General features: G+C 48.9%; 1 protein-coding gene across 1 annotated transcript in view; it reads left to right on the top strand.

The window, feature by feature from the left end:
• Window positions 1-27,500, top strand: part of LOC130113077 (teneurin-3-like) — a 380,798-nt gene that overhangs the window by 99,618 nt on the left and 253,680 nt on the right. Inside the window, exon 5 of the mRNA XM_056280588.1 lies at window positions 5,653-5,832. Coding sequence (XP_056136563.1) covers window positions 5,653-5,832 — 180 coding nt within the window. The remainder of the gene's footprint in view (window positions 1-5,652; window positions 5,833-27,500) is intronic.

The following is a 27,500-nucleotide window of genomic DNA, read 5'->3' as shown; positions in this document are numbered from 1 at the left end:
AAAAATGGAAAATGTAGAGATTTTCCCAAACCCCCCAGAGTGTGTGTGTGTGTGGGGGGGGGGGTCGTGAGAGTGGATTGGCTGGCAAACCTGTGGTCAAGAAGGAGGTCCTGTAATGGAAAGGTTAGAAGTCAGATCCCCTCGAAAGCCAAAAAGCGAGTGCCTGCTCTGCCAGCTCAGGGCCGGGGATTCCTGGAAAGCAGGGAGGTGGGAATTGAATGAATAAATTCCAGATTTCCCTCCGTTTGACCGGCTTCCAGTGGGTTTTGGTGTGTGTCGGAGCCGAGTCAAGCCGCTGCCTCTCTGATGTGTGATTTATTACTGAAGCTGAGTTGTTCTGACTTGGCTCCGTCCACCATGCAGTCTGAACACGCCGGACCCCAAATACAGTCCCAGCTGGACCTCAGCTAGGACTCTGTTTTACCTACATTATGTAACGCTCCACTCTTTAAGTGGATGATTGTTTTGTCTCTGTCTCTCTCTCTGTCTATCTGTCTGTCTCTCTCTCTATATCTCTGTAGCTCTCTCTACATCGCTGTCTCTCTATTGCTCTCTCTATCTCTGTCTCTCTCGCTCTATCTATCACTCTCTCTATCTCTTTCTCTCTATCGCTCTCTATCTCTATCTCCCTCTGTCTCTCTATCATGCTATCTATCACTCTATCACTCTCTCTCTTTCTCTTTCTATCGCTCTATCTGTGTCTCCCTCTGTCTCTCTATTGTGCTATCTATCACTCTCTATCACTCTCTCTCTCTATCTCTTTCTATCGCTCTATCTGTATCTCCCTCTGTCTCTCTATCGTGTTATCTATCACTCTATCTCTTTCTCTCTATCGCTCTCTATCTCTATCTCCCTCTGTCTCTCTATCGTGCTATCTATCACTCTCTCTATCGCTCTATCTATCACTCTATCTCTATCACTCTCTCTATCACTCTCTATCTATATCACTCTTATCCTCTATCGCTCTTTCTTGCTCCCTATATCTATTAATTGCTCACTATCTCTATTGCTCTCGCTCCCTCTTTCGCTCTCTCTCTCTATATCTATCACTCTCCCTCTCTTTATCTCTATCGTGCTCTCTCGATCTCTATCTATCGCTTGCCCTTTCTCTCTCTCGCTCTCTCTCACACTGAGAATGGAAAAGTTGAATAACAAAGGGCATCCATTCTTCACGTTTGCTTTCCACTCCTTTCTGTCTGGATAAGCTTTGGTAGCTCTTTCTTCCAGCAACCTTTACTTCTTTTTTTCCCTCTCTTCAAGTCAGACTCGCTCTTAAAGGGACAGTCCGTATCATCCTGCACCTCCGGGCTCTGGAGTACTGAGACAACAACACAAGTCCTCCGCTGACCACAAGGAGCATGACGTAGCTCGCTGTGGGCTCGGATTTGGGGAGTGGTTTGGGAGGTGGAGACATCTGAGGGGCTCAGAAGGAAGTGGAAGCGACGAGGCATCGCATAGTTTCCTCATTAGCAGGCAATAAAAGCCGACGTTTACGACCAAACAAACCAGAACCAGAACCAGGGCGGACAGCCGCTGGGGGCATGAGTTGCGGACTGAACCTTTAATACCCTACGCGGAGATGGCGCTCTCCATCTCTCCACTCTTGCTTTTTCTTTGGTCTTTCTTTACTTTTTCTTCCCTTCCCTCCATCCGTTAATCTGTCTTTCCAGCGGACTCCCTCACAAACCCGTTGAGCTGTCCGTCCGTCAGAGAAGATCCAGGTCTTCTGTAACGGACTTCCTCTTTGGGTCATGGGTCTTTTTCTCTCCAAGTTGTGTTTCTCTCTCTCTCTCTCTGTGTTGGTAACGCTGAGAAAATAGACTGCTGGCAGGAAGTAAGACGGGCAAAAGAGGAAGGAGCAGGATGGCAAGAAAGACAAAAGCCTTTATGATTGGGGCGACAGGCAGAGAGAGATGAAGGTGATGGATGCTGTGCCTTTTGTGTGGAAGGTGTTTGTGAAGTAAAGGCGCCATTTTGATAAGTCAGGCGACATGACGGCTCAGGCAGCATCAGCACCATCATTTCAGTGTCTCCACCGTGCCGCCCGGTGTGGCAGGGTGGAGACATTTTATCAGTAACTAGAAATTAGCGGCACGGTGGCGCAGTGGTTAGCGCGGTCGCCTCACAGTAGGAAGGCCCCGGGTTCGAGCCCCGGGGTCGTCCAACCTTGGTGGGTCGTCCCGGGTCGTCCTCTGTGTGGAGTTTGCATGTTCTCCCCGTGTCTGCGTGGGTTTCCTCCCACAGTCCAGAGACATGGAGGTCAGGTGACTCGGCCATACTGAACTGTCCCTAGGTGTGAGTGTGTGAGTGACGGACCTGTGATGGACTGGCAGCCTGTCCAGGGTGTCTCTCTGCCTGCCGCCCAGACGGCTGGGATAGACTCCAGCATCCCCGCGACCCCGACTGGGATAAGCGCCTTCAATAATGGATGGATGGAGATATGTATGTGTGTGTGTGTGTGTGTATATGTATATATAGTTGTATAGCTAACTTGGCAGCTGATGAGTGTGCGACGCACGAAGCAGGCTTGTACTGCCATGTATTAAACGTTTTTTCCTACCTACATATATATGTGTGTGTGTGTGTGTGTGTGTGTGTGTGTGTGCGCGCACACTTCAACCTTGTAACTTTTCAGTTTTCTTTGCTTTTAAACAATCCACCACTAATTGAACTAGTATGTCCTTCCACAACTAATATCCAGATGCTGAAAAGTTGCCCGGACACACACACACATACACACACACACACACACATGTAATCACACACAAACATATGCAAACTCTCAAACCCACAACCTTCTCCAATACAGACGGACACATGCTTTTCTACAAAACAAACACACAAAATATCAATTTGATATAAACACACACACACACAAAGTCTGAGGTATTTTAGCATTCAGAAGTCATAAATGCCAAGGTTACCACATCAATAGGTAATTGATTTTTGTCTCTCCTGAGTCTGGCCTCACACACACACACACACACACACACACACACACACACACACGCACACACACTCTGGTATGGCTATACACTGCAGCTCATATAAATAGCTAACACACATCTAAAACATCTAATCCAATCTCAGTTCTACAACTGAACCTATGTCGCACAACGTGTATCCTGTACTGCAGAATAAACGTGGCACTGACCGTCATCCAGTCAGTACTCCAGCCATCCTGTTCAGTCAGTACTTCAGCCATCCTGTTCAGTCAGTACTCCAGCCATCCTGTTCAGTCAGTACTCCAACCATCCTGTTCAGTCAGTACTCCAGCCATCCTGTTCAGTCAGTACTCCAGCCATCCTGTTCAGTCAGTACTCCAGCCATCCTGTTCAGTCAGTACTCCAGCTATCTTGTTCAGTCAGTACTCCAGCCATCCTGTTCAGTCAGTACTTAAGCCATCCTGTTCAGTCAGTACTCCAACCATCCTGTTCAGTCAGTACTCCAGCCATCCTGTTCAGTCAGTACTTCAGCCGTCCTGTTCAGTCAGTACTCCAGCCGTCCTGTTCAGTCAGTACTCCAGCCATCCTGTTCAGTCAGTACTCCAGCCATCCTGTTCAGTCAGTACTTCAGCCATCCTGTTCAGTCAGTCAGTACTCCAGCCATCCTGTTCAGTCAGTACTCCAGCCATCCTGTTCAGTCAGTACTCCAGCCATCCTGTTCAGTCAGTACTTCAGCCATCCTGTTCAGTCAGTACTTCAGCCATCCTGTTCAGTCAGTCAGTACTCCAGCCACCCTGTTCAGTCAGTACTCCAGCCGTCCTGTTCAGTCAGTACTCCAGCCATCCTGTTCAGTCAGTACTCCAGCCGTCCTGTTCAGTCAGTACTTCAGCCATCCTGTTCAGTCAGTACTCCAGCCATCCTGTTCAGTCAGTACTCCAGCCGTCCTGTTCAGTCAGTACTCCAGCCATCCTGTTCAGTCAGTACTCCAGCCATCCTGTTCAGTCAGTACTCCAGCCATCCTGTTCAGTCAGTACTCCAGCCATCCTGTTCAGTCAGTACTTAAGCCATCCTGTTCAGTCAGTACTCCAGCCATCCTGTTCAGTCAGTACTCCAGCCATCCTGTTCAGTCAGTACTCCAGCCGTCCTGTTCAGTCAGTACTCCAGCCATCCTGTTCAGTCAGTACTCCAGCCATCCTGTTCAGTCAGTACTCCAGCCGTCCTGTTCAGTCAGTCAGTACTCCAGCTATCCTGTTCAGTCAGTACTTAAGCCATCCTGTTCAGTCAGTACTCCAGCCATCCTGTTCAGTCAGTACTCCAGCCATCCTGTTCAGTCAGTCAGTACTCCAGCTATCCTGTTCAGTCAGTACTTAAGCCATCCTGTTCAGTCAGTACTCCAGCCATCCTGTTCAGTCAGTACTCCAGCCATCCTGTTCAGTCAGTCAGTACTCCAGCCATCCTGTTCAGTCAGTACTGCTACTTTTATCTCAGTAGAAATGAGCTTCATATGCAGGAAGTACATGCACACACACACACCCTCTTATGTAAACACTTCACACTCACAACACTCACATGACCTCCCAGCAGCACTACCATCACTATCTGCCCTAAGTGATATGATCCTTTATCATTATCTACTACTACTACTACTACACAACACTGACTGACCTGCTAACAGCACTTCCATCACTAGCTATCCTAAATGATTTGATCCTTTATACTATTACCACTACTACTGCTGCTACTGCTACCACTACTACCAATACTGCTACCACCACTACTACCACCACCACCACTACTGCTGCTGCTACTGCTACCACTACTACCAATACTGCTACCACCACTACTACCACCACCACCACTACTACTGCTGCTACTGCTACTACTACTACCAATACTGCTACCACCACCACCACTACTACTACTACCACCACCACTACTGCTGCCACCACTACCACTACTGCTACTGCTACTACCACTACTACCACTGCTATTACCACCACTACTGCTAAAACTACTACTTCTTTTACTACTACAACTACTGCTTCTTCTACTACTAACACTACTAGTACTACTTTTGGCTGCTCCCCCTTTAGGGGGCGCCACAGCGGATCATCCGTTTCCATCTCTTCCTGTCCTCTGCATCTTCCTCTGTCACACCAGCCACCTGCATGTCCTCCCTCACCACATCCATGAACCTCCTCTTTGGCCTTCCTCTTCTCCTCTTCCCTGGCAGCTCCATATTCAGCATCCTTCTCCCAATACACCCAGCATCTCTCCTCCCCACATGTCCACACCATCTCAGTCTTTATGGTCCTTTATCATATTCCTACGATGTGTGAGGTGTGATGGCTAGCTATGCTTATCTTCCCGTTCTACCGTGATGACGAGCAAATGGAGGAACACCTTGTCACACAGGTTGAATCAGGAGACAGAAACGCCTCATAGCAAGCACAGCCTTCAGCCATAAGTATCGCTAACTTCCTTAGCAAGTGTTCACAGCCATCGTACGACTTCAAGGTTTTGGGGGGTTTTGAGCCGCCAGCCTTTGACCACATTTCTTCCATTGGTTGACCATATCATCTCAATATGTGTTGTTGCTTTTATTTTCCAGTTAATTTCATTTATCCTTTTAATTTACCATTGTTTTTTTGTTTCTCTCTCTCTCCCTCTCTCTTTCCTCCCCTTTTTGTCCCGATTGTCCGTATAGCTTCTCCCATGCCCTCCCCCTCCTGTACGCCATCTGTCATTGACCAATCACAGCCCCCATCGCCTCATCCACATGACAACCCGTTGCTAGGCAACACGGCAGAGCCCGACTCAGAGGAGGAAGAGGAAGCGGAGGAAGATGAGGAATACGACGCTCGCTTGTACCTGCATGTAACAAATGGTAAAGGGGTTCCCCAAGACTTAGCTAGCAAGCGGCCTTCAGAAGTTGATGTTGTGCCTCAGCATCAGGGCTCTTTCAGGTCACTCAGGGCCTGCAAGACCTCATTAACGCTAGACGTACAGCGCCTTCTGCATGGACCTGGAGTTGAGCCACATGTGTAGAGGAGATCTGAGGATTACTTGGTTGTTATTTTCTGTTCATCTTGTCCCCTTTAGGCACTTGTACCGCTCCTCCTCCCCCTAACTCTCAGTTTCCAGCAGCTGTGTAGGAGCATCAGTTTGACAGCGAGTGTATTTACATGGGTACAACCTCCCTCTCCTCTCTCTCTCTCTCTCTCTCTCTCTCTCTCTCTCTCTCTCTCTCTCTCTCTCTCTCTCTCTCTCTCTCTCTCTCTCTCTCTCTCTCTGTGCAGCCTGGTGTCGGACAAATGTCCGTTTACAGCATATCCGCAGGTTCCACAACACGTTGATTGTGAATATATTGATGAATGAGGATCAACTTTAGGACGTCCGCTGATAACGACGTTTCAGCCTAATTTACACTCGTAGTGGATTATTACACTTAACAACCGGCCTCCCGGGTCCATTAACCCGACTTAACCACACCAGACCCAAAACTAAACTTACCCAGCTCTAATCTAATACCTAAACATAGCCATTTCTAGCCTTTTACCTAAATTTAACAATCTCTAATCTAATCTAATCTAATATAGTGTAATCTAATCTAATCTAATCTCTGAAGCGGATGATCTGGGTGGATTTCCTCAACTAGGTCCTCACCCACCAGTGTATTGACATGCACGGTATAGATGTGAGAGAACGTGGTTTATGGGTTTACGTGTAGTCCTACGAGGCGGGATGTAAGTACGCGTATCCTCAATCTGAGGTTCCCTCGTCACATCTGGCCCCGAGACTTAGCTGACGTGCATCGTATTCATATCACAGAGTATTTGCAATCAGCTTATTTTGGGAACTGCAAATAAATTGTATATACAAACGTATACAAACGATTTGTCTGCGAGACCGGGTTGAATTATGTCTGTATGATTGTGTGTCAGGGTCTAGTTAGAATTCCCTCCGTGGACCACGGCTCCCATTTCACATTGTCTGCTTTTAATAGATTGCACATCATTTGTGGCACTTGGCAAACATAGGATGATAAATCTGGAACCCCTCGTGAATTCCAAGGATATGTTTACTAGAGCAGGGCGGTCCAGCAGGACCTTAAACACATCCTCCACCGCTGTCTCGCCCGGTCTCCTGCCTCTCTCTCGCTCTCGCTCTCTCTCTCTCTCTCTCTCTCGCTCTCTCTCTCTCTCTCTCTCTCTCTCTTTCTCTCTCTCTCTCTCTCGCTCTCTCTCTCGCTCTCTCTCTCTCTCTCGCTCTCGCTCTCTCTCGCTCTCTCTCTCTTTCTCTCTCTCCCTCTCTTTCTTTCTTTTTCTTTCTTTCTTTTTTGGTTCTTTCATTCTTTCTTATCTTTCATTCTTTGCTTCCTTCATTATTTCTTTCTTTTGTTCTTTCTTTCTTTTGTTCTTTCATTCTTTGGTTCTTTCATTCTTTCTTTCTTTGGTTCTTTATTTCTTTCATTCTTTGGTTCTTTTTCTTTCATTCTTTGGTTCTTTCTTTGTTTCTCTCATTTCTCATTCTTTCTTCCTTTGGTTTTTTCGTCTTTCGTGCTTTCTTTCTTTTGTTCTTTCGTTCTTTGGTTCTTTGGTTCTTTCATTTCATTCTTTCTTTGGTTCTTTGGTTCTTTCTTTGGTTTATTTATTTCATTCTTTCTTTTGTTCTTTCGTTCTTTGGTTCTTTGGTTCTTTCATTTCATTCTTTCTTTGGTTCTTTGGTTCTTTCTTTGGTTTATTTATTTCATTCTTTCTTTCTTTCTTTGGTTCTTTGGTTCTTTCTTTCTTTCATTCTTTCTTTGGTTCTTTGATTCTTTATTTCATTCTTTCTTTCTTTCATTCTTTCAGTCTTTCTTTGGTTCTTTGGTTCTTTCATGTCATTCTTTCTTTGGTTCTTTGGTTCTTTCTTTGGTTTATTTATTTCATTCTTTCTTTCTTTCTTTGGTTCTTTGGTTCTTTCTTTCTTCCATTCTTTCTTTGGTTCTTTGATTCTTTATTTCATTCTTTCTTTCTTTCATTCTTTCAGTCTTTCTTTGGTTCTTTGATTCTTTCATTTCATTCTATCTTTGGTTCTTTGGTTCTTTATTTCATTCTTTCTTTCTTTCATTCTTTCAGTCTTTCTTTGGTTCTTTGATTCTTTCATTTCATTCTATCTTTGGTTCTTTGGTTCTTTCATTTCATTCTATCTTTGGTTCTTTCGTTCTTTCTTTGGTTTATTTATTTCATTCTTTCTTTCTTTCTTTGGTTCTTTGGTTCTTTCTTTCTTTCATTCTTTCTTTGGTTCTTTATTTCATTCTTTCTTTCTTTGGTTCTTTCGTTCCTTCATTCTTTCTTTCTCTTTCCGGGAAAAAAAAGGCAGATTTAAGGGCAGCCGTTCAAACTGATGTTTTAAATTAAGATAGACAGCGCTTCCTGTGGCCAATAGCTGGGCCACATCTTTTGAACCGAATGGATTTCACACTCTGGACTCGTGTAGTCGTGATATGAAACACCAGAGCTTGGCTTTAGAAGTGTTTTATGGTGTGATTTATTGTGGTGGCAGATAGTTCAGACAGTTTTTTGGGGGTTTAATCCTCGGTGAGTCATAAGCCTGTTTTTGGTGGGTCCCCATATAACAAGAAGACTTACTTGATTTATGACGGAGTGACCTTTTTGCCTTTATTAAACCATGAAGCGAGGTGCCGCTCTGCTCCTCAGACGGACGTACTGTACATAATATATTTAGATGGTTCAAAATGTGGGACTGTAGATCAAACGTGTGTGCATTTCTTGCCCCTTGAACTCTTGGATCATGTCTGGACTTTTATTGTGAAAACAGCTGCTTCATGGCTGTTAGCCAACTATGGACAAGTGGTGCAAGTTGACCCCCCCCCCCCAACAAAAAAAAGGGAAGAAGAAGAAATAAGTCAGCCTCTGAGCCTGACGTGTACATGAGATCTCTTTCGTGTCGGTGGTATGTGGGCCTGAAACCAGGTTGCACCAACATCCTGTTTTGCTTGACAGGAGTGTTACGAGTCTTTGACTAAACCGGCGTGTTTTAATGAGCCCGGTTTTCCGATGTGAGAGAGTAAATTTCCTCATACATGACGTCTAGCAGGTTTTAATGAGCCCACATGGGTGTCGAGGTGCGAGTTTACCCAGTTTTGGCCCCCAAATTAACTTGTGAATTCCCAAAGACCCCGGCTCTGACAAGCGAGACGGCGTTCGGTTTGCTGCTCGGTGGAAGGAAATGAAGGTCAGAATGAAAGCGGCGACCCCTCTGTCAGGTGTCCTCTTCTCAATCAGCCCCCGCTGATGACGTCTGTGGCGGTTTTCCCGCTGGCGGGGCCTTCTTGCGAGGGGCCGGGCCGGCTTCTGTGAGGCGTCAGACGGCAGGATTAATTGGTCGGGGGCCGCGCCGCTTGCGGTCGCCGCGTAGCTTTGTGGTGGTTACAGGGCTTATTTGATTAGAAGATGACTTATTGTTTTAGACTACGAGTAAAGAGTTGACCCGGTTGCAGTCAGTTCTGGTCTCGGTGTGGTCCCCCTTAAAGCTGTGTCAGTCGCCGGGGCCGTATTCAGTTAGCATACGAGAGCGGATCTGAGACCATTTTTGTCTGTTAAATTTGACCGGTACCAGATGTACGGGCTCTGGATCAGTACTCTCATTGTCAGAACCTTAATAGATAGCAGACTTTTAATGGTTTGAACTCGGTCTGAAGAAAGTGACATAGGGAGGCCATAACGGCGAGCGGGGTAGGTGCGCTCAGTGAGGAATAGAGACGGACAGATGGATGGAAGACGGAGAAGAGCGAAGGGGAGATGTAGTGATAGAAAGTGGGAGGCAGACAGACAGACGTCTCCTCGTGTATACACCGCCATCCAGACATAATCAGAACCAGCTCCCGGAGAGGGACTGGCAAGGGCTAAATGGCGAAAAGGTTTTAAGTCTCTCTCTCTCTCTCTCTCTCTCGCTCGCTCGCTGTCTCTGTTTGTGCTTGTGAGGTCCTTTTACCTAAAGTAGTGCCCGTCTGAACCAACTTAGTTCAACCAACCAAACGTCTTGAAGTGTCACCACTTCCTGCACTTTTTCTTTTTTTGTTGCTTTCTTTCTTTCTTTTTCTTTTTTTTTATCTGTTCCAATCTGCACCCATTTCCCCAACACTAATGCATTTGTGGAAAGTCAAGTGCTTCGTGGAGGACTGAGAGGATCTTTCTCTTTTTTTTTTACTCCCTGCAACTGCGAAGGGGAGACAGAAGGGCTGAAAAGCGTTTCATCTCCTCGCTGCGTACGGGGGGGAGGGGAGGGGAGGGGGGGGGAGACGCCAAGTTGGACGAACTCCACAGAGGAGCTCCGTTGTTTTCCTGTTTGGCTTTTTCTCCGTCAGAGCGTAAGACAAGGTAGCAGGGAGAAGACACGACCACTCAAATGTGGGACCACAAGCAACCCCCAGGACACTGAGACATCAACTGGCATTGCATGGTGTTGACGGGTAACGCTGACCCCCCCCTCCCCCCCCCAGGGTTACTATGGCTACTGGGATTCCAGTTTAAACCTCTCACACGGTTGCTGGTGGGCGACGGTGGTCGGTGGCCGTGAGCAGCCGCGTCCCATCGGAGGGCAGAGTAAATCCGAATCCACCATTACACCGGTGTTATGACGATATCATGGTGTGGCGACGACGACACTATGATATTCATTCAAAACCAGAAGTCGTCATATTGTTACCGTTACAGAAATAAAGACACGGGATTCCCGGGTGGCGTGGCGGTCTATTCTGTTGCCTACCGACACGGGGATCGCTGGTTCGAATCCCCGTGTTGCCTCCGGCTTGGTCGGGCGTCCCTACAGATACAATTGGCCGTGTCCGCGGGTGGGAAGCCGGTTGTGGGTATGTGTCCTGGTCGCTGCACTAGCGCCTCCTCTGGTCGGTCGGGGCACCTGTTCGGGGGAATAGCGTGATCCTCCCACGCGCTACGTCCCCGTGGCGAAACTCCTCACTGTCAGGTGGTAGTCTGCAGCCCCCCCCCTCCCCGGCTCGGCAGAGGGGGTGGAGCGGCGGCCGGGACGTCTCGGAAGAGCGGGATAATTGGGCCAGGTACGAATAGGGAGAAAAGGGGGGAGAAAAGAAGAAGAACTGGGGACTCACGTTGGGCGATGACACTTTAATTCACATGAACAACAGTAGCGCCGCATCCTCACGCCCATATCGTTTCTGAACAGCGCCACGGAGTTTGGTTTGGGGCTCAAACATCAATTCATGGCGTCACAGGTGGTGCCGCTGCAGAGCCGAGCAGGAGGTCTTCAGGACGGGTGGGCCCGGGCCGCCGGATCGCTCCCCGCTACGAGCAAGCGAGAAGACGCCAGAAAAAACGCTCCGCCGTCAAAAGACACCAAGGACGCCACGGCGGGCCGTTGACTCACGGCTGCAGAGAACAAGAGGAGGAGGAGGAGGAGGAGGAGGAGGATGGATTCTGTCTCCATGAAGATGGGACGACGCCAAGTGTATCGACGGCGTCTGCATGGAGAGCCAGAGAGGTCAGGGAGAGACGGAGACTGAAACGCAGAAAACACTTAGTGCTCTTTTGTTTTGGGGCTAAGTAGGCAGTTCTCCTCGACACCAGACCTGATCAATGAGCCATGGAGAGAGGGGGGAGAGAGGGGGGAGAGGGGGGTTTGTCTTCCACACCGGGTCTGATCAATGGAGGACGTTGTCGGAGGGAGCGGGAGACAATCCTCCTCACAAACAGACGATTCAGTGATTCATAAACAGGTGAGGTGAGGGAGACAAAAGAGAAAGCGGGGGAGTAACGGAGGGGAGGGGGGGGGAGGGGAGCGGGGTATTGGCCGGGGCTGTTTACAAAGAGGAGATATTTGAACTTGGCCAACGATCATGGGGAGGAGAAAGGGGGAAGAAAAGCGAGCGGCGAGAGGAAGAGGAGGTAATCTGTGAAGACACAGAAAAGAGAGGACAACAATCAATCACGGGCTGAACTCGTGAACTTCTGTGTGGCGAGCTCTGGGATTCTACACACCCACACAGACACACACACACACACACAGACACACACACACACACACAGACACACACACACCTCGGATACATCTGGGGCCGGCTGTGGATGGGAGTCACTTAAGAAAGTTAAACAACCGTGGAGGGGGGCAGAATAGAGCGGGGGGGGGGTGGTGGATGGAGGGAGGAACGGGAGTGGAAATGAACACTGAAGAAGAAATGGGAGAACAGGGCAAAGGGAGAGGTTGTGTGTCTGTGTCTGTGTGTGTGTGTGTGTGTGTGTGTGTGTGTGTTGTGTAATCCCCTCGGTGTAAAGAGAGGAGGGTGAAGGAGTCACATCAGGGTGGACGTGTTACAGCCCGCTCGGTCGGCAGGGTTTACCGTCTACGGGGGAAAGATGGCCAGAACAGACAGAGAGGAGGAGAGGAGAGGAGAGGAGAGGAGAGGAGAGGAGAGGAGAGGAGAGGAGAGGAGAGGAGAGATGGCATCTGAAAATGGAAGGAGAGGAACAAAGGGTAGCGCTGGACAGAAAGGGGGGGAAAAAGGAAATGGACAGGTAGGGGGAGGGGGGGGAAACCTGAAAAGCCAACTGGCTGTGCTAGGAGAGACAGAAAGGGCGCGAACAAAAGCCAAAGAAGAAAGGAAGAAAGAGGGAAAGGAGAAAAGACGTGGTGGCTGAGGAGAACACAGCCTTCCATACTAACAACTTGGCCAGAAGCAGATGAATAGAGAGAGGGAAGGAGGGCACGGAGGGCCGACTTGGCAGCGGAAAATGAACGAGAGAATGAGGATGAGGGCGGGAGGGCTGACGGAGGAGAAGAAGAATGGTTGCAGCGAAGGAGCGCAGTGGTTGTAGAATGAGAAAGAGAGCAAGGTAGAGAGAGAGAGAGAGAGAGAGAGAGAGAGAGAGAGAGAGAGAGAGAGAGAGAGAGAGCACTGGGTGACTGCACCACCGTGGATAGAAAGACTGAAGTAAGACGGAGGGAAAAAAGAAGAGAAGGAAATTGGTCAATAGGCCACAGATGTCAGCTCTGAAAGAGGAGAGAGAGAGAGAGAGAGAGAGAGAGAGAGAGAGAGAGAGAGAGAGAGAGAGTAGGATTGGCAGAAGTGATGAGATGAGATAGAGGAAAGAGTGGTTGGACAGGAGAGAAATGGAAGTGACAGGATATAATGGAGATATAAGAAGACCCTTTCGGGGTGGACGGAGAGAGAGACAGAACAGTGGAAGGGGGGGAGTAGTCGCGGTTGTCCAAATCAGAAGTAAGGGGGAAATAAGCAAAACACCAAAATCAGTGGAGGCGGAGAAGAAGAGTGATGACGAGCGATGAAACAGAGGAAGATGAAGACCAAATTATTTGAATGCCCGTTCGCGTCGTTAACGGATAATCAAGAGGAAGCTCCTCATAGTGGACCAGCCTGAACCGGGCCCTAATTCCCACCCCAGTGATAAGTTTCTGGGTGTGTTGTGCATGGCCCGTGTAGTTCACATCTCAGCGAGGTGAAGCGAGCCGGGGCCCTCGTGGGCGTCGGGTGGATGGGATTATACGAGCCCTCCGGGGAACAGTTCTGGCAAATCTCTGCTCGTTATGCAACAAAACGGACGATACACTCATCTACACAATTAAGAACTTCCCTTTTCTGTCTGCCCTCTTTTCTTTCAGCGCGGCGTGTTTTGGGTGTGAAATGATTGCAGATGATGCACCGCAGCTGCCCGCTTTAGAGGGCAAGCGGCGCTCTTGTGGTTATCAAGGGAAGCGAGGGAGTCATCATAGTATGTATTAAAGCTGAGATCCGGGATTTTCCTCGACTTTCTGTCCCTCCCTCTGACAGCGGGGCTACAAACCAGGTGTAGAACGGTGTTGTGATATAGTTGGATGTAGGAGGCAGAGAGAAACAGACCTGTTGACTCTGACGTTCTGGGACTACAAACAAGATGGAACAGGACTACAGACCAGGTGTAGCAGGACTACAGACCAGGTGTAGCAGGACTACAAACCAGGTGTAGCAGGACTACAAATCAGGTGTAGAACGGTGTTGTGATATAGTTGGATGTAGGAGGCAGAGAGAAACAGACCTGTTGACTCTTGATGTTCTGGGACTACAAACAAGATGGAACAGGACTACAAACCAGGTGTAGCAGGACTACAAACCAGGTGTAGCAGGACTACAAACCAGGTGTAGAGCGGTGTTGTGATATAGTTGGATGTAGGAGGCAGACAGAAACAGACCTGTTGACTCTGACGTTCTGGGACTACAAACAAGATGGAACAGGACTACAGACCAGGTGTAGCAGGACTACAGACCAGGTGTAGCAGGACTACAAACCAGGTGTAGCAGGACTACAAATCAGGTGTAGAACGGTGTTGTGATATAGTTGGATGTAGGAGGCAGAGAGAAACAGACCTGTTGACTCTGATGTTCTGGGACTACAAACCAGGTGTAGCAGGACTACAAACCAGGTGTAGAACGGTGTTGTGATATAGTTGGATGTAGGAGGCAGAGAGAAACAGACCTGTTGACTCTGACGTTCTGGGACTACAAACAAGATGGAACAGGACTACAGACCAGGTGTAGCAGGACTACAAACCAGGTGTAGAACGGTGTTGTGATATAGTTGGATGTAGGAGGCAGAGAGAAACAGACCTGTTGACTCTGATGTTCTGGGACTACAAACAAGATGGAACAGGACTACAGACCAGGTGTAGCAGGACTACAAATCAGGTGTAGAACGGTGTTGTGATATATTTGGATGTAGGAGGCAGACAGAAACAGACCTGTTGACTCTGACGTTCTGGGACTACAAACAAGATGGAACAGGACTACAAACCAGGTGTAGCAGGACTACAAACCAGGTGTAGAACGGTGTTGTGATATAGTTGGATGTAGGAGGCAGACAGAAACAGACCTGTTGACTCTGATGTTCTGGTACTACAAACCAGGTGTAGCAGGACTACAAACCAGGTGTAGAACGGTGTTGTGATATAGTTGGATGTAGGAGGCAGAGAGAAACAGACCTGTTGACTCTGATGTTCTGGGACTACAAACAAGATGGAACAGGACTACAAACCAGGTGTAGCAGGACTACAAACCAGGTGTAGAACGGTGTTGTGATATAGTTGGATGTAGGAGGCAGAGAGAAACAGACCTGTTGACTCTGATGTTCTGGGACTACAAACAAGATGGAACAGGACTACAAACCAGGTGTAGCAGGACTACAAACCAGGTGTAGAACGGTGTTGTGATATAGTTGGATGTAGGAGGCAGAGAGAAACAGACCTGTTGACTCTGATGTTCTGGGACTACAAACAAGATGGAACAGGACTACAAACCAGGTGTAGCAGGACTACAAACCAGGTGTAGAACTGTGTTGTGATATAGTTGGATGTAGGAGGCAGAGAGAAACAGACCTGTTGACTATGATGTTCTGGTACTACAAACCAGGTGTAGCAGCCATTGTGGCTGGTGTGCCATCAGCTCGGCCGTAAACAGTTCCCCCCGTTGTAAAAATGGATCCTGGGACCAAAGCGAACACAGACAGTGTGCAGGGGTGGGCAGTCTTATCCAGAAAGGGCTGTTGTGGGTGCAGGTCTTTGTTCCAGCCAAGCAGTTACACACCTGTGTCCCCTAATCAAGTTCCTTTAGCAAAGACCCTACTGGTTGATTAGTGGGATCAGGTGTGTAGCTGCTTGGGTGGAACAAAAACCTGCACCCACAACGGCCCTCTGTGGATAAGATTGCCCACCCCTGGGGGAACACTGTTGTACAGTCGTGTTGGTTGTCATGGCCGCATCGGCATCACGTCTCAGTCTTTTTTTCCCCCAACACGTACATGTTTGCCGCTGCGCCAGTGTTCGTCCTACCCGGTCAAAACATCTCGACAGCGGTGTCCGGAGACTGGAGAGTGTCTCCACCCATGGTGAAGATGACTGGTAGTGTTACGGAGCCCGACTCCATCGTACACATGGAGACAATTTAACTGTTTATCAACGGAGACAAGTCACAGATTTCGGCTTGGATTAATGTCAATGTCATGATGTCACCGTGTTGGTGAAATCTCGTTCCCCTGACTTCATTTCTGTTTATTGATTTAATCGTTTTATCTTTGTTTATCCATTTAGTGTTTCTCAAACAGATAACCTTTTTTTTATCCCATGCCATGATAACAGAGAATACCGGTCTCTGATTGGCTGGAGGTTGCGCGCTAAAACGTTATAACACACGCGTAGTTCAGCTCACTTTTAATTACCGTTCTGAATCCATACTGTAACCATAGCAACACCCTGACTCAGCAGCAAGCGCAGTAAACAGTCAAAGTCAGCTTGGCGGCTAACGTTAGCTTCATAGCCCTGTAATTCCGAGTCCAGAACGCTCAACAAAAATAAGTGAATGTTTTTTTATTTTAATTCTTTGGTAGGTAATCGTTGTACGAATGGGATAATAGACGACACGGTGTGTGTTAAAGGATTTCGGTGCACAACGTATCCCTGACTTAGACTGCGCCTGTTTTACACCGGTCGTCGCCTACATGGCATCACAATCTGCAGCGTGCAGCCGCTGCTTCAACAGACGTTAACTAAAGTGAAAAATGAGAGGCTGGACTCTTAATGCGCCGTACTAGATGGCTAAGAAAAGGGGAAAGTGGAGACGCATAATTACCGTCACGCCACAATCCGAGGCTCGTACAGTTTCTCGTCCCGGTGCGGCTCAGAGACATTTAAACCAGTTGTCCTCATCTGGAACTCTTGGCTGAAACCAGATTCTGCCGAGCAAATCCGCTGCAGCGCGAGAGAACTTATCAGCAGATCTGTAGAGGACTAACAAAGTACAGAAAGTCGATGCTTTAATGGCTGCCACCAGCGGCCCCAGATGACGCCATGACATCACAAGATGGTCAGAGGCTCAGCACTGGAAAAAGCCATCAGGAGCCAGACTAGGAGGGAGGGGGGGGGGACCTACAAAATGGTGTAGTACAGAATTGGAGAAGTGAATCAGCTAAGCAGGGATGTTAAAAAAAAAGGCACTTCTCGTCAAATAAGTAATTGCCGTTGTGAAAAGGCCTGTAAAAAATCGCCAACAAGATGACATCATTAGCTTTGAGGGGACAGAACCATATGTATGATCAGTCTTTAACTTGCCAACAATATCCGTCAGTTTTATTGTAGATTTAAAGAGCTGAAGGCTAACATGCCTGATTCCTTTCCAGTCAGTCGTTCCTGGATAGCTTCTCCATCAGCCACTTGATCCCTGTGTGATTTCCACATACTCCAAAATCTCTGATGTTGTACCAGATCCCCGAAAGCCAAAGATTGCAGGCCTAAAATGACTATAGCCGGGTTCCTCAGACCTCTGTAGTCATGGAAACCTAAGAACGGTTCAAGCCGTTTGACCCTAAAGCCCTAAAGATGCTCAGCTGGAAACTGCAGTTTGCCCGCAGGGCCTTCCTTTTAAGATAGCGCAGCATGGACCCGCGCTTCATAATACAAAATGTCCAGTCTTGGGAGAAACTTCAAGAGGGTGCTTCTGGTGAACGTGATCTAGGTGTTTAATGCCATCATTCCGTAGCTCCGCTACTGGCCAAATGTTTCCAGCTGCTGGATCAAGAACTTCCTGGTATACAGGAAACAGCCCTAGAGGTCGAATATGGAAACGCAATAAGTCAGTGCTGGAACTAACAGGGTCAGAGGAGAACACGTCGGCGGATAGGATTAGCAGTTGTGTGCAGATGAGATAATCCTCCTTCCTAAAACCATAGTCAACACAGAAATTACAGTAAAAATTAGAATAATAATAATGATAATAATGAAAAGAAAATGTTCTTTATCCAATTGGTAGCCTTTGTCAACAATTCCACACCAAAACCAGAAATGCTCCACAGAGACCAAGGCTTTGTATCGGTATCTGGCTCTAGTACAGCTAGCCATAGGAAATCGTTGGGGGTTTCAAGTCCATGCTGGCTCTCTGGTCACATGCCGTCTCTGTCTCTGTTTGTACCGTTTGAAAGAGTGATTTCGACTCTGGTTTTCCTGTAGAAAGCCATGATCTCGGGGTCCATATTCTTTCTCGAAGGGTTTTTCCTAATCTTTGCGCACATAAGCTCCAACACGGGCCGTGTGCATGTTGTGCAGCTGGAACGCCATATTTTAATGTCCATCTACATGTTATAGTTTATTGTGCAACCAAAATAGGAAGAGGATAGTGCTTTTCTCAGCACGGTGGCATAGTGGTTAGCACAGTCGCCTCACAGCAAGAAGGTCCTGGGTTCGAGCCCCGGGGTAGTCCAACCTTGGGGGTCGTCCTCTGTGCGGCGTTGGCATGTTCCCCCCCGTGTCTGCGTGGGTTTCCTCCGGAGACATGCAGGTCAGGTGACTCGGCCATACTAACTTGTCCCTGGGCGTGAACGTGTCGGCCCGGCGGCCTGTCCAGGGTGTCTCCCCGCCTGCCGCCCAGTGACTGCTGGGATAGGCTCCGGCATGCCGTGACCCTGAGAGCAGGATAAGCGGCTTGGGATATTATGGATGGATGGATATTATGGTTCATCTCAGTGATACTTCCCAACTCACGAATTTTTATATCATCGTTTTGTTTCAGAGGACTTGTGGTCAGCCCAGCAAGTCGGGTTTCTCGATTTGTTGGAGACACTTAGTTCTTATTTCCTCAGCCAGTAAGTGTGATGGAGATCCTGAATGGGTCTTATCATGTGTCCAAGCCGGGATGCAGGAAAATCCACCCACAGCTACTATTCAGGGCTCAGAGGCTGGATAACTCTGACGGGCCATACAAATAAAATGGCCTTGCCTTGGATACAAATACAAAGAGGTAGTTCTGGTTTTCAGCTATTGTGCCTTTTTTTGGAAGCACCTCGTGGTTGTTTGGCCAAGGACTCTCATTATACCGCATGCAAAACACGTTTACCTGCAGCACCAAGAGGAACTCGGTGTAAAATAGATTCTGAGCCAAATCAAAAAGCCATAATGATGAATACCAAGACATCCACCTGCTCCGACGCAGATAGGCAGGGGAGGTTTGGACTGATTTGGGGACAGGGTTTGGAAAATAACCCAGGACTGAACGAGGACTATTATCCCAGGACTGAACGAGGAATATTATCCCAGGACTGAACGAGGAATATTATCCCAGGACTGAACGAGGAAGTCAGGATCTGATGCCGACACACCTTCCTTGCCGGTCTTTACTTTCTGCCAGTCCGCTCACACGTGTAAGACTTTGTCGTACCACAGCTTCTGTCTACCTCTCTTGGTCACTCTTTCTTTCCCCTGCTCTCTGCACTTTAATCCTTTTATCTTTCCATTTCACACCCTCCCTCCCTCCCTCCACCCTTTCCCTCGCTCTGCTGCCTCGGTATCATCAGCCGCCTAACTCTCCGTTTCTTCCCCCGTCTCCTCTTGTCTCCTCCATCTGCAAACCGTTATCTATACTCTCTCTCTCTTTCTGTATTCCCCCACTCTCTCTCTCTCTCTCTGATCCTCTCTCCCTCACACACACCCTGTTTCTCTCTCTTTCTCTCTCTCTCTCTCGCGCTCTCTATCTGTCCCTCTCCTTCGCTCTCGCTCTCTGTCAACCTGTCTTTCTCCTTCTACAGTTGATGTGTATTGTCAAATGCAGTGGCCATGAAAGCACCAATTTTACAGCACAGGAATTCAAATAACAGTTACTGGGGCAGGGCGAGTGAGCGAGCGAGAGAGATAGAGAGAGAGAGAGGAATCCCTCAAAACACACACACACACACACTCACACACACTCACACACACACACACACACAAACACACACTAACATTTGAAAGTATTGGCTTCACAGTATTTACTGTGGCCTGCTTAAGGTTCTGCCTTGTCAGACTTTTGTCGTGTGTGTGTGTGTCTATATGTATATGTGTGTGTGTGTGTGTGCGTATGTGTATATATATATACACACACATGTATATATATATATATATATATACACACACACACACACATGCATATATATATATATATATATATACACACACACACACACACACATGCATATATATATATATATATATATATATATATAGCACACACACAAACAACACTGGAAATTCTTGTGGAAGGACAACTGTATTAGTTAGTCCATGTGTGTAGTATTAGTTAGCTAGTCCATGTGTGTAGTATTAGTTAGTCTATGTGTGTAGTATTAGCTAGTCTATGTGTGTAGTATTAGCTAGTCCATGTGTGTAGTATTAGCTAGTCCATGTGTGTAGTATTAGCTAGTCTATGTGTGTAGTATTAGCTAGTCCATGTGTGTAGTATTAGCTAGTCCATGTGTGTAGTATTAGCTAGTCCATGTGTGTGTCTGCAGTGTGTCTGGTCAGTGTTCTAGAAGTCAGTTGTTTGACAGATGGGACCGTGACGTCTGTAAGTCAGCCTATCTCCTTGGTTTAATTCACCTGCAACTTCAAATTAGGCACTTTGGTCCAGAACCCTGACAGAAGTGATCAAGCCAGCTTCTCCCCCTCAGTCCTGCATGTCCATGGGAGGAGTGATGGACACGTCCCCTCCCCCCCCTCCCTCCCTCCTGATGGACGGTATTGGCAGGTGTGTCCCTGGGCGTCTGTGTTCAAATACAACCGCGTGGAATGCTAACGCTCTCTCTCGCTTGCCCTCTCCCTCTCTCTCTCTCTCTCTCCATCTCTCACGCTCACTCCTTCACCCGCTGTCCTCCCTGATATAGCGCTCCTCTCCCCTCCTATTGTTAAATGTCAGAGCAGCTCATATTTAACAGATCTTTATCACTGTGTGTTTGCCCATGCGTGTATGTTTTAAGAAGCGTGCAGACAGCATGACCTACACCGTGTATAATGAAGCCGAGTGGAGGTCATGGCGGTGTGACTGTTGCCTTACAGGAAGTGTACGGTCCATAGGATGAGCCCGCCGTGATGAACGTTGGCAGCTGAGCTCGCTAATATCTGACATGGCGGCTTTCACCCTGGTGTCACTGCGGAAAAGGGAATATGCTGCTGGAGTGGTTAACCGGAAATGTTCACCAGATGATGCCATCACCATGGCAACATGTCAGCTCTCTGGGTGTTATGCACCAGGCCCATGCTAATGTCTGTGACGGTATTATCGCCATCCATCCATCCATCCATATATCCATCTATCCCTCCATTTATCCATCCATCCATCCATCTATCCATCCATCCATCCATTTAGCCCTTCATCCATCCATTCATTCAATAATCCATCCATCCATTTGTCCTTCCATCCATGCATTAAGTCATTCATCCAGCCATCCTTTATAGCCACTTAATCCAAATCAAGGTCATGAGGTTGATCCCAGCATGCACTCGGAGAAGGCCGGGAGACACCTTGGGCAACTCTCTGGTCCATCACAGGACAAAATTAACAGTATTTATCATGATTATTAATCACGGTCATTATCAGGACCATCGTTGCCATTATGCGAGGCGGGGTAGCGGTTAGCTGGACGTGGTGTGTGTGAGTAATTCAGAAAACAACATTCTGCCTGTTTCTGTTTCTAAACTAGAACAGCATCTGAGAGGACGGGCGGGGGAGGAGGGGGAGGCAGAGTAAGTGTCTGTTGGGTTTGTTGTGGACACACAACCTTAAAGGTGTGTGTGCTGTAACCCTGGCTAGCATGCAGCTGTTAGCAGCGGCTAACGCTCCAGCTCAGTCCCAGCCCGGAGAGATAAACCAGCTAGCTCCGAACACCCCCGAGCTGAACCTCCCCCTTAGCGGTTTCCATGTTCCCCTCCCTAAACCAGCTCGCTCCAAACACCCCCGAGCTGAACCTCCCCCTTAGCGGTTTCCATGTTCCCCTCCCTAAACCAGCTCGCTCCTAACACCCTGGAGCTAAACCTCCCTCTTAGCGGTTTCTATGTTCCCCTCCCTAAACCAGCTAGCTCCGAACACCCTCGAGCTGAACCTCCCCCTTAGCGGTTTCCATGTTCCCCTCCCTAAACCAGCTAGCTCCTAACACCCTGGAGCTAAACCTCCCCCTTAGCGGTTTCTATGTTCCCCTCCCTAAACCAGCTAGCTCCGAACACCCTCGAGCTGAACCTCCCCCTTAGCGGTTTCCATGTTCCCCTCCCTAAACAAGCTGGAGCGCTGGGGTTTGATGTGGTTGTGACAGTAGACGGTGAGGGAGTCAGCCATCACCCTGCCACCCTGCCACCACATCACCCCACCACCCTGCCACCACATCACCCTGCCACCCCATCACCCTGCCATCCCATCACCCCGCCACCCTGCTACCACATCACCCTGCCACCACATCACCCCACCACCCTGCGAACCACATCACCCTGCCACCCCATCACCCTGCCATCCCATCACCCCGCCACCCTGCTACCACATCACCCTGCCACCACATCACCCCACCACCCTGCCACCCCATCACGCCACCCCATCACGCCACCCCATCACCCTGTCAGCCCATCACCCCGCCATCCTGCCACCCTGCCATCCCATCACCCCGCCACCCTGCCACAACATCACCCTGCCAGCCCATCACCCCGCCACCCTGCCACCCCACCACCCTGCCATCCCATCACCCCGCCAGCCCCTCACCCCGCCACGCCATCACCCTGCCACCTTGCCACCACATCACCCTGCCAGCCCCTCACCCCGCAACCCCATCACCCCGCCAACCCATCACCCCGCCACCCTGCCACCCCGCCACCCCGCCCGCTGGACAACTTCAACCCATTTCTGGTTTACTTTCTCCAAAAAGCATCACATAGAGCTGCTCACCCAGTCCTCATTCCTCAGAGTAAACACTGACGTGACTTGTCAATCATACACACACACACACACACACACACACACACACACACACTCTCACACTCACACAGCTCTATCGCCCTGTTCTTCCTCCTCACTCTTCCTCCCCTTCTGCGTTTCACCCCAGTCTTCTGACCTGGGGACTCTGTGTCCCCATGACCTAGAAAGGCAGCGGGGGCGGGGCCACACACCCGTCTGTCGCCCTCTGCTGGACAGGAAGACAGGAACGTTCTCATGAGGCTGAACTCCTTGTCTGACCTTACTCTTTCTTTCTCTCTTTCCTCCTTTCTTTCTTTCTTACTCTCTTTCTCTGTCTTTTCTGTCTTTCTCCTTCTTCCTTATTTTCTTTCTTAGTCTCTTTCTTTCTGTCTTTTCTTTCTTAGTCTCTTTCTGTCTTTTGCTCTGCTGTTTCTTTCTTTCTTTCTTTCTTTCTTACTCTCTTTCTGTCTTTTGCTCTTCTGTTTCTTTCTTTCTTTCTTACTCTCTTTCTCTGTCTTTTCTGTCTTTCTCCTTCTTCCTTATTTTCTTTCTTAGTCTCTTTCTCTCTTTCTGTCTTTTCTTTCTTAGTCTCTTTCTGTCTTTTGCTCTTCTGTTTCTTTCTTTCTGTCTTTCTTAGTCTCTTTCTCTCTTTCTGTCTTTTCTTTCTTACTGTTTCTTTCTGTCTTTTTCTTTCTTCCTTTCTTAGTTTCTTTCTGTCTTTTGCGCTTCTGTTTCTTTCTTTCTTTCTCCTTCTTTCTTTCTTTCTTTCTTTCTTAGTCTTTCTCTCTTTCTGTCTTTTCTTTTTTACTGTTTCTTTCTTTCTCAGTCTCTTTCTGTTTTTTGCTCTTCTGTTTCTTTCTTTCTTACTCTTCCTTTCTTTCTCTCTTTCTTAGTCTCTGTCTGTTTTTCCTTCTTACTCTTCTTTTTCTTTCTTTCTGTCTTTCTTTTTCTTTATTTTTTCTTTCTTACTCTTTCTTTCTCTCTCTTTCTCTCTCTGTCTTTCTTTCTTTCTTTCTTTCTTTTTAGTCGCTTTCTGTCTGTCTTTCTTACTCTTCTTTTTCCTTGTCTTTTTCTTTTGCTCTTTCTTTCTTGCTTTCTTTTATCTTTCTTTTTCTTTCTTATTCTCCTCCTTTTTCTTTGTGTCTGTCTTTTTTTCTTCTTTTTTTTCGTTCTTCCTTTCTCTCTCTCTCTCTCTCTCTCTCTCTCTCTCTCTCTCTCTCTCTCTCTCTCTCTCTCTCTCTCTCTCTCTCTCTCTCTGTCTTGTGGGCTTACTTGCATTGTTGCGCATTCCGTTTCCCTTCTTCTTTCTCCTCTGCTGGTGGTGTGCGTGTGCCCCAGTGAGAGACGGGGCAGAAAGGAAGGGCAGAAAGAGAGCATGAGATGGAGGGGTAGAGAGGAGAAAATGGCAGCTGAGGCATGATGGAGAGAGATCGGCCACGTGTAGAACAGAGTGAGAGGAGGGATGGAGGGATGACGTGCAGAACGGAGTGAGAGGAGTGATGGAGGGATGACGTGCAGAACGGAGTGAGAGGAGGGATGGAGGGATGACGTGCAGAACAGAGTGAGAGGAGGGATGGAGGGATGACGTGCAGAACGGAGTGAGAGGAGGGATGGAGATGACATGCAGAACGGAGTGAGAGGAGGGATGGAGGGATGACGTGCAGAACGGAGTGAGAGGAGTGATGGAGGGATGACGTGCAGAACAGAGTGAGAGGAGGGATGGAGGGATGATGTGCAGAACGGAGTGAGAGGAGTGATGGAGGGATGACGTGCAGAACAGAGTGAGAGGAGGGATGGAGATGACATGCAGAACGGAGTGAGAGGAGGGATGGAGGGATGACGTGCAGAACGGAGTGAGAGGAGTGATGGAGGGATGACGTGCAGAACAGAGTGAGAGGAGGGATGGAGGGATGACGTGCAGAACGGAGTGAGAGGAGTGATGGAGGGATGACATGCAGAACAGAGTGAGAGGAGGGATGGAGATGACATGCAGAACGGAGTGAGAGGAGTGATGGAGGGATGACATGCAGAACAGAGTGAGAGGAGGGATGGAGATGACATGCAGAACGGAGTGAGAGGAGGGATGGAGGGATGACGTGCAGAACGGAGTGAGAGGAGTGATGGAGGGATGACGTCCAGAACAGAGTGAGAGGAGTGATGGAGGGATGACGTGCAGAACGGAGTGAGAGGAGTGATGGAGGGATGACATGCAGAACAGAGTGAGAGGAGTGATGGAGGGATGACATGCAGAACAGAGTGAGAGGAGTGATGGAGGGATGACGTCCAGAACAGAGTGAGAGGAGTGATGGAGGGATGACGTGCAGAACGGAGTGAGAGGAGTGATGGAGGGATGACGTGCAGAACAGAGTGAGAGGAGTGATGGAGGGATGACATGCAGAACAGAGTGAGAGGAGTGATGGAGGGATGACATGCAGAACAGAGTGAGAGGAGTGATGGAGGGATGATGTGCAGAACGGAGTGAGAGGAGTGATGGAGGGATGACGTGCAGAACAGAGTGAGAGGAGTGATGGAGGGATGACGTGCAGAACGGAGTGAGAGGAGTGATGGAGGGATGACGTGCAGAACAGAGTGAGAGGAGGGATGGAGATGACATGCAGAACGGAGTGAGAGGAGGGATGGAGGGATGACGTGCAGAACGGAGTGAGAGGAGTGATGGAGGGATGACGTGCAGAACAGAGTGAGAGGAGGGATGGAGATGACATGCAGAACGGAGTGAGAGGAGGGATGGAGGGATGACGTGCAGAACAGAGTGAGAGGAGTGATGGAGGGATGACGTGCAGAACAGAGTGAGAGGAGTTATGGAGGGATGATGTGCAGAACGGAGTGAGAGGAGGGATGGAGGGATGACGTGCAGAACAGAGTGAGAGGAGAGATGGAGGGATGACGTGCAGAACGGAGTGAGAGGAGTGATGGAGGGATGACGTCCAGAACAGAGTGAGAGGAGGGATGGAGGGATGACGTGCAGAACAGAGTGAGAGGAGTGATGGAGGGATGATGTGCAGAACGGAGTGAGAGGAGTGATGAGGGATGACATGCAGAACAGAGTGAGAGGAGTGATGGAGGGATGACATGCAGAACAGAGTGAGAGGAGGGATGGAGGGATGACATGCAGAACAGAGTGAGAGGAGTGATGGAGGGATGATGTGCAGAACGGAGTGAGAGGAGGGATGGAGGGATGACGTGCAGAACAGAGTGAGAGGAGTGATGGAGGGATGACGTGCAGAACGGAGTGAGAGGAGGGATGGAGGGATGATGTGCAGAACGGAGTGAGAGGAGTGATGAGGGATGACATGCAGAACAGAGTGAGAGGAGTGATGGAGGGATGACATGCAGAACAGAGTGAGAGGAGTGATGGAGGGATGACGTGCAGAACGGAGTGAGAGGAGTGATGGAGGGATGATGTGCAGAACGGAGTGAGAGGAGGGATGGAGGGATGACGTGCAGAACAGAGTGAGAGGAGTGATGGAGGGATGATGTGCAGAACGGAGTGAGAGGAGGGATGGAGGGATGACGTGCAGAACAGAGTGAGAGGAGGGATGGAGATGACATGCAGAACGGAGTGAGAGGAGGGATGGAGGGATGACGTGCAGAACGGAGTGAGAGGAGTGATGGAGGGATGACGTGCAGAACAGAGTGAGAGGAGGGATGGAGATGACATGCAGAACGGAGTGAGAGGAGGGATGGAGGGATGACGTGCAGAACAGAGTGAGAGGAGTGATGGAGGGATGACGTGCAGAACAGAGTGAGAGGAGTGATGGAGGGATGACATGCAGAACAGAGTGAGAGGAGTGATGGAGGGATGACATGCAGAACAGAGTGAGAGGAGTGATGGAGGGATGACGTGCAGAACGGAGTGAGAGGAGGGATGGAGGGATGACGTGCAGAACAGAGTGAGAGGAGTGATGAGGGATGACGTGCAGAACAGAGTGAGAGGAGTGATGAGGGATGACGTGCAGAACAGAGTGAGAGGAGTGATGAGGGATGACATCCAGAACGGAGTGAGAGGAGTGATGGAGGGATGACATGCAGAACGGAGTGAGAGGAGGGATGGAGGGATGACGTGCAGAACGGAGTGAGAGGAGTGATGAGGGATGACGTGCAGAACAGAGTGAGAGGAGTGATGAGGGATGACGTGCAGAACAGAGTGAGAGGAGGGATGGAGGGATGACATGCAGAACGGAGTGAGAGGAGTGATGAGGGATGACGTGCAGAACAGAGTGAGAGGAGTGATGAGGGATGACATGCAGAACGGAGTGAGAGGAGTGATGGAGGGATGACATGCAGAACGGAGTGAGAGGAGGGATGGAGGGATGACGTGCAGAACAGAGTGAGAGGAGTGATGGAGGGATGACGTGCAGAACAGAGTGAGAGGAGGGATGGAGGGATGACGTGCAGAACAGAGTGAGAGGAGTGATGGAGGGATGACGTGCAGAACAGAGTGAGAGGAGTGATGGAGGGATGACGTCCAGAACAGAGTGAGAGGAGGGATGGAGGGATGACATGCAGAACAGAGTGAGAGGAGTGATGGAGGGATGACATGCAGAACAGAGTGAGAGGAGGGATGGAGGGATGACATGCAGAACAGAGTGAGAGGAGTGATGGAGGGATGACATGCAGAACAGAGTGAGAGGAGTGATGAGGGATGACATGCAGAACAGAGTGAGAGGAGTGATGGAGGGATGACATGCAGAACAGAGTGAGAGGAGTGATGGAGGGATGACATGCAGAACAGAGTGAGAGGAGGGATGGAGGGATGACATGCAGAACAGAGTGAG

This window comes from Lampris incognitus, chromosome 5, assembly GCF_029633865.1.
Source record: "Lampris incognitus isolate fLamInc1 chromosome 5, fLamInc1.hap2, whole genome shotgun sequence".
Lineage (NCBI taxonomy): Eukaryota > Metazoa > Chordata > Actinopteri > Lampriformes > Lampridae > Lampris > Lampris incognitus.
This window is presented reverse-complemented; position numbering and strand designations above follow the sequence as displayed.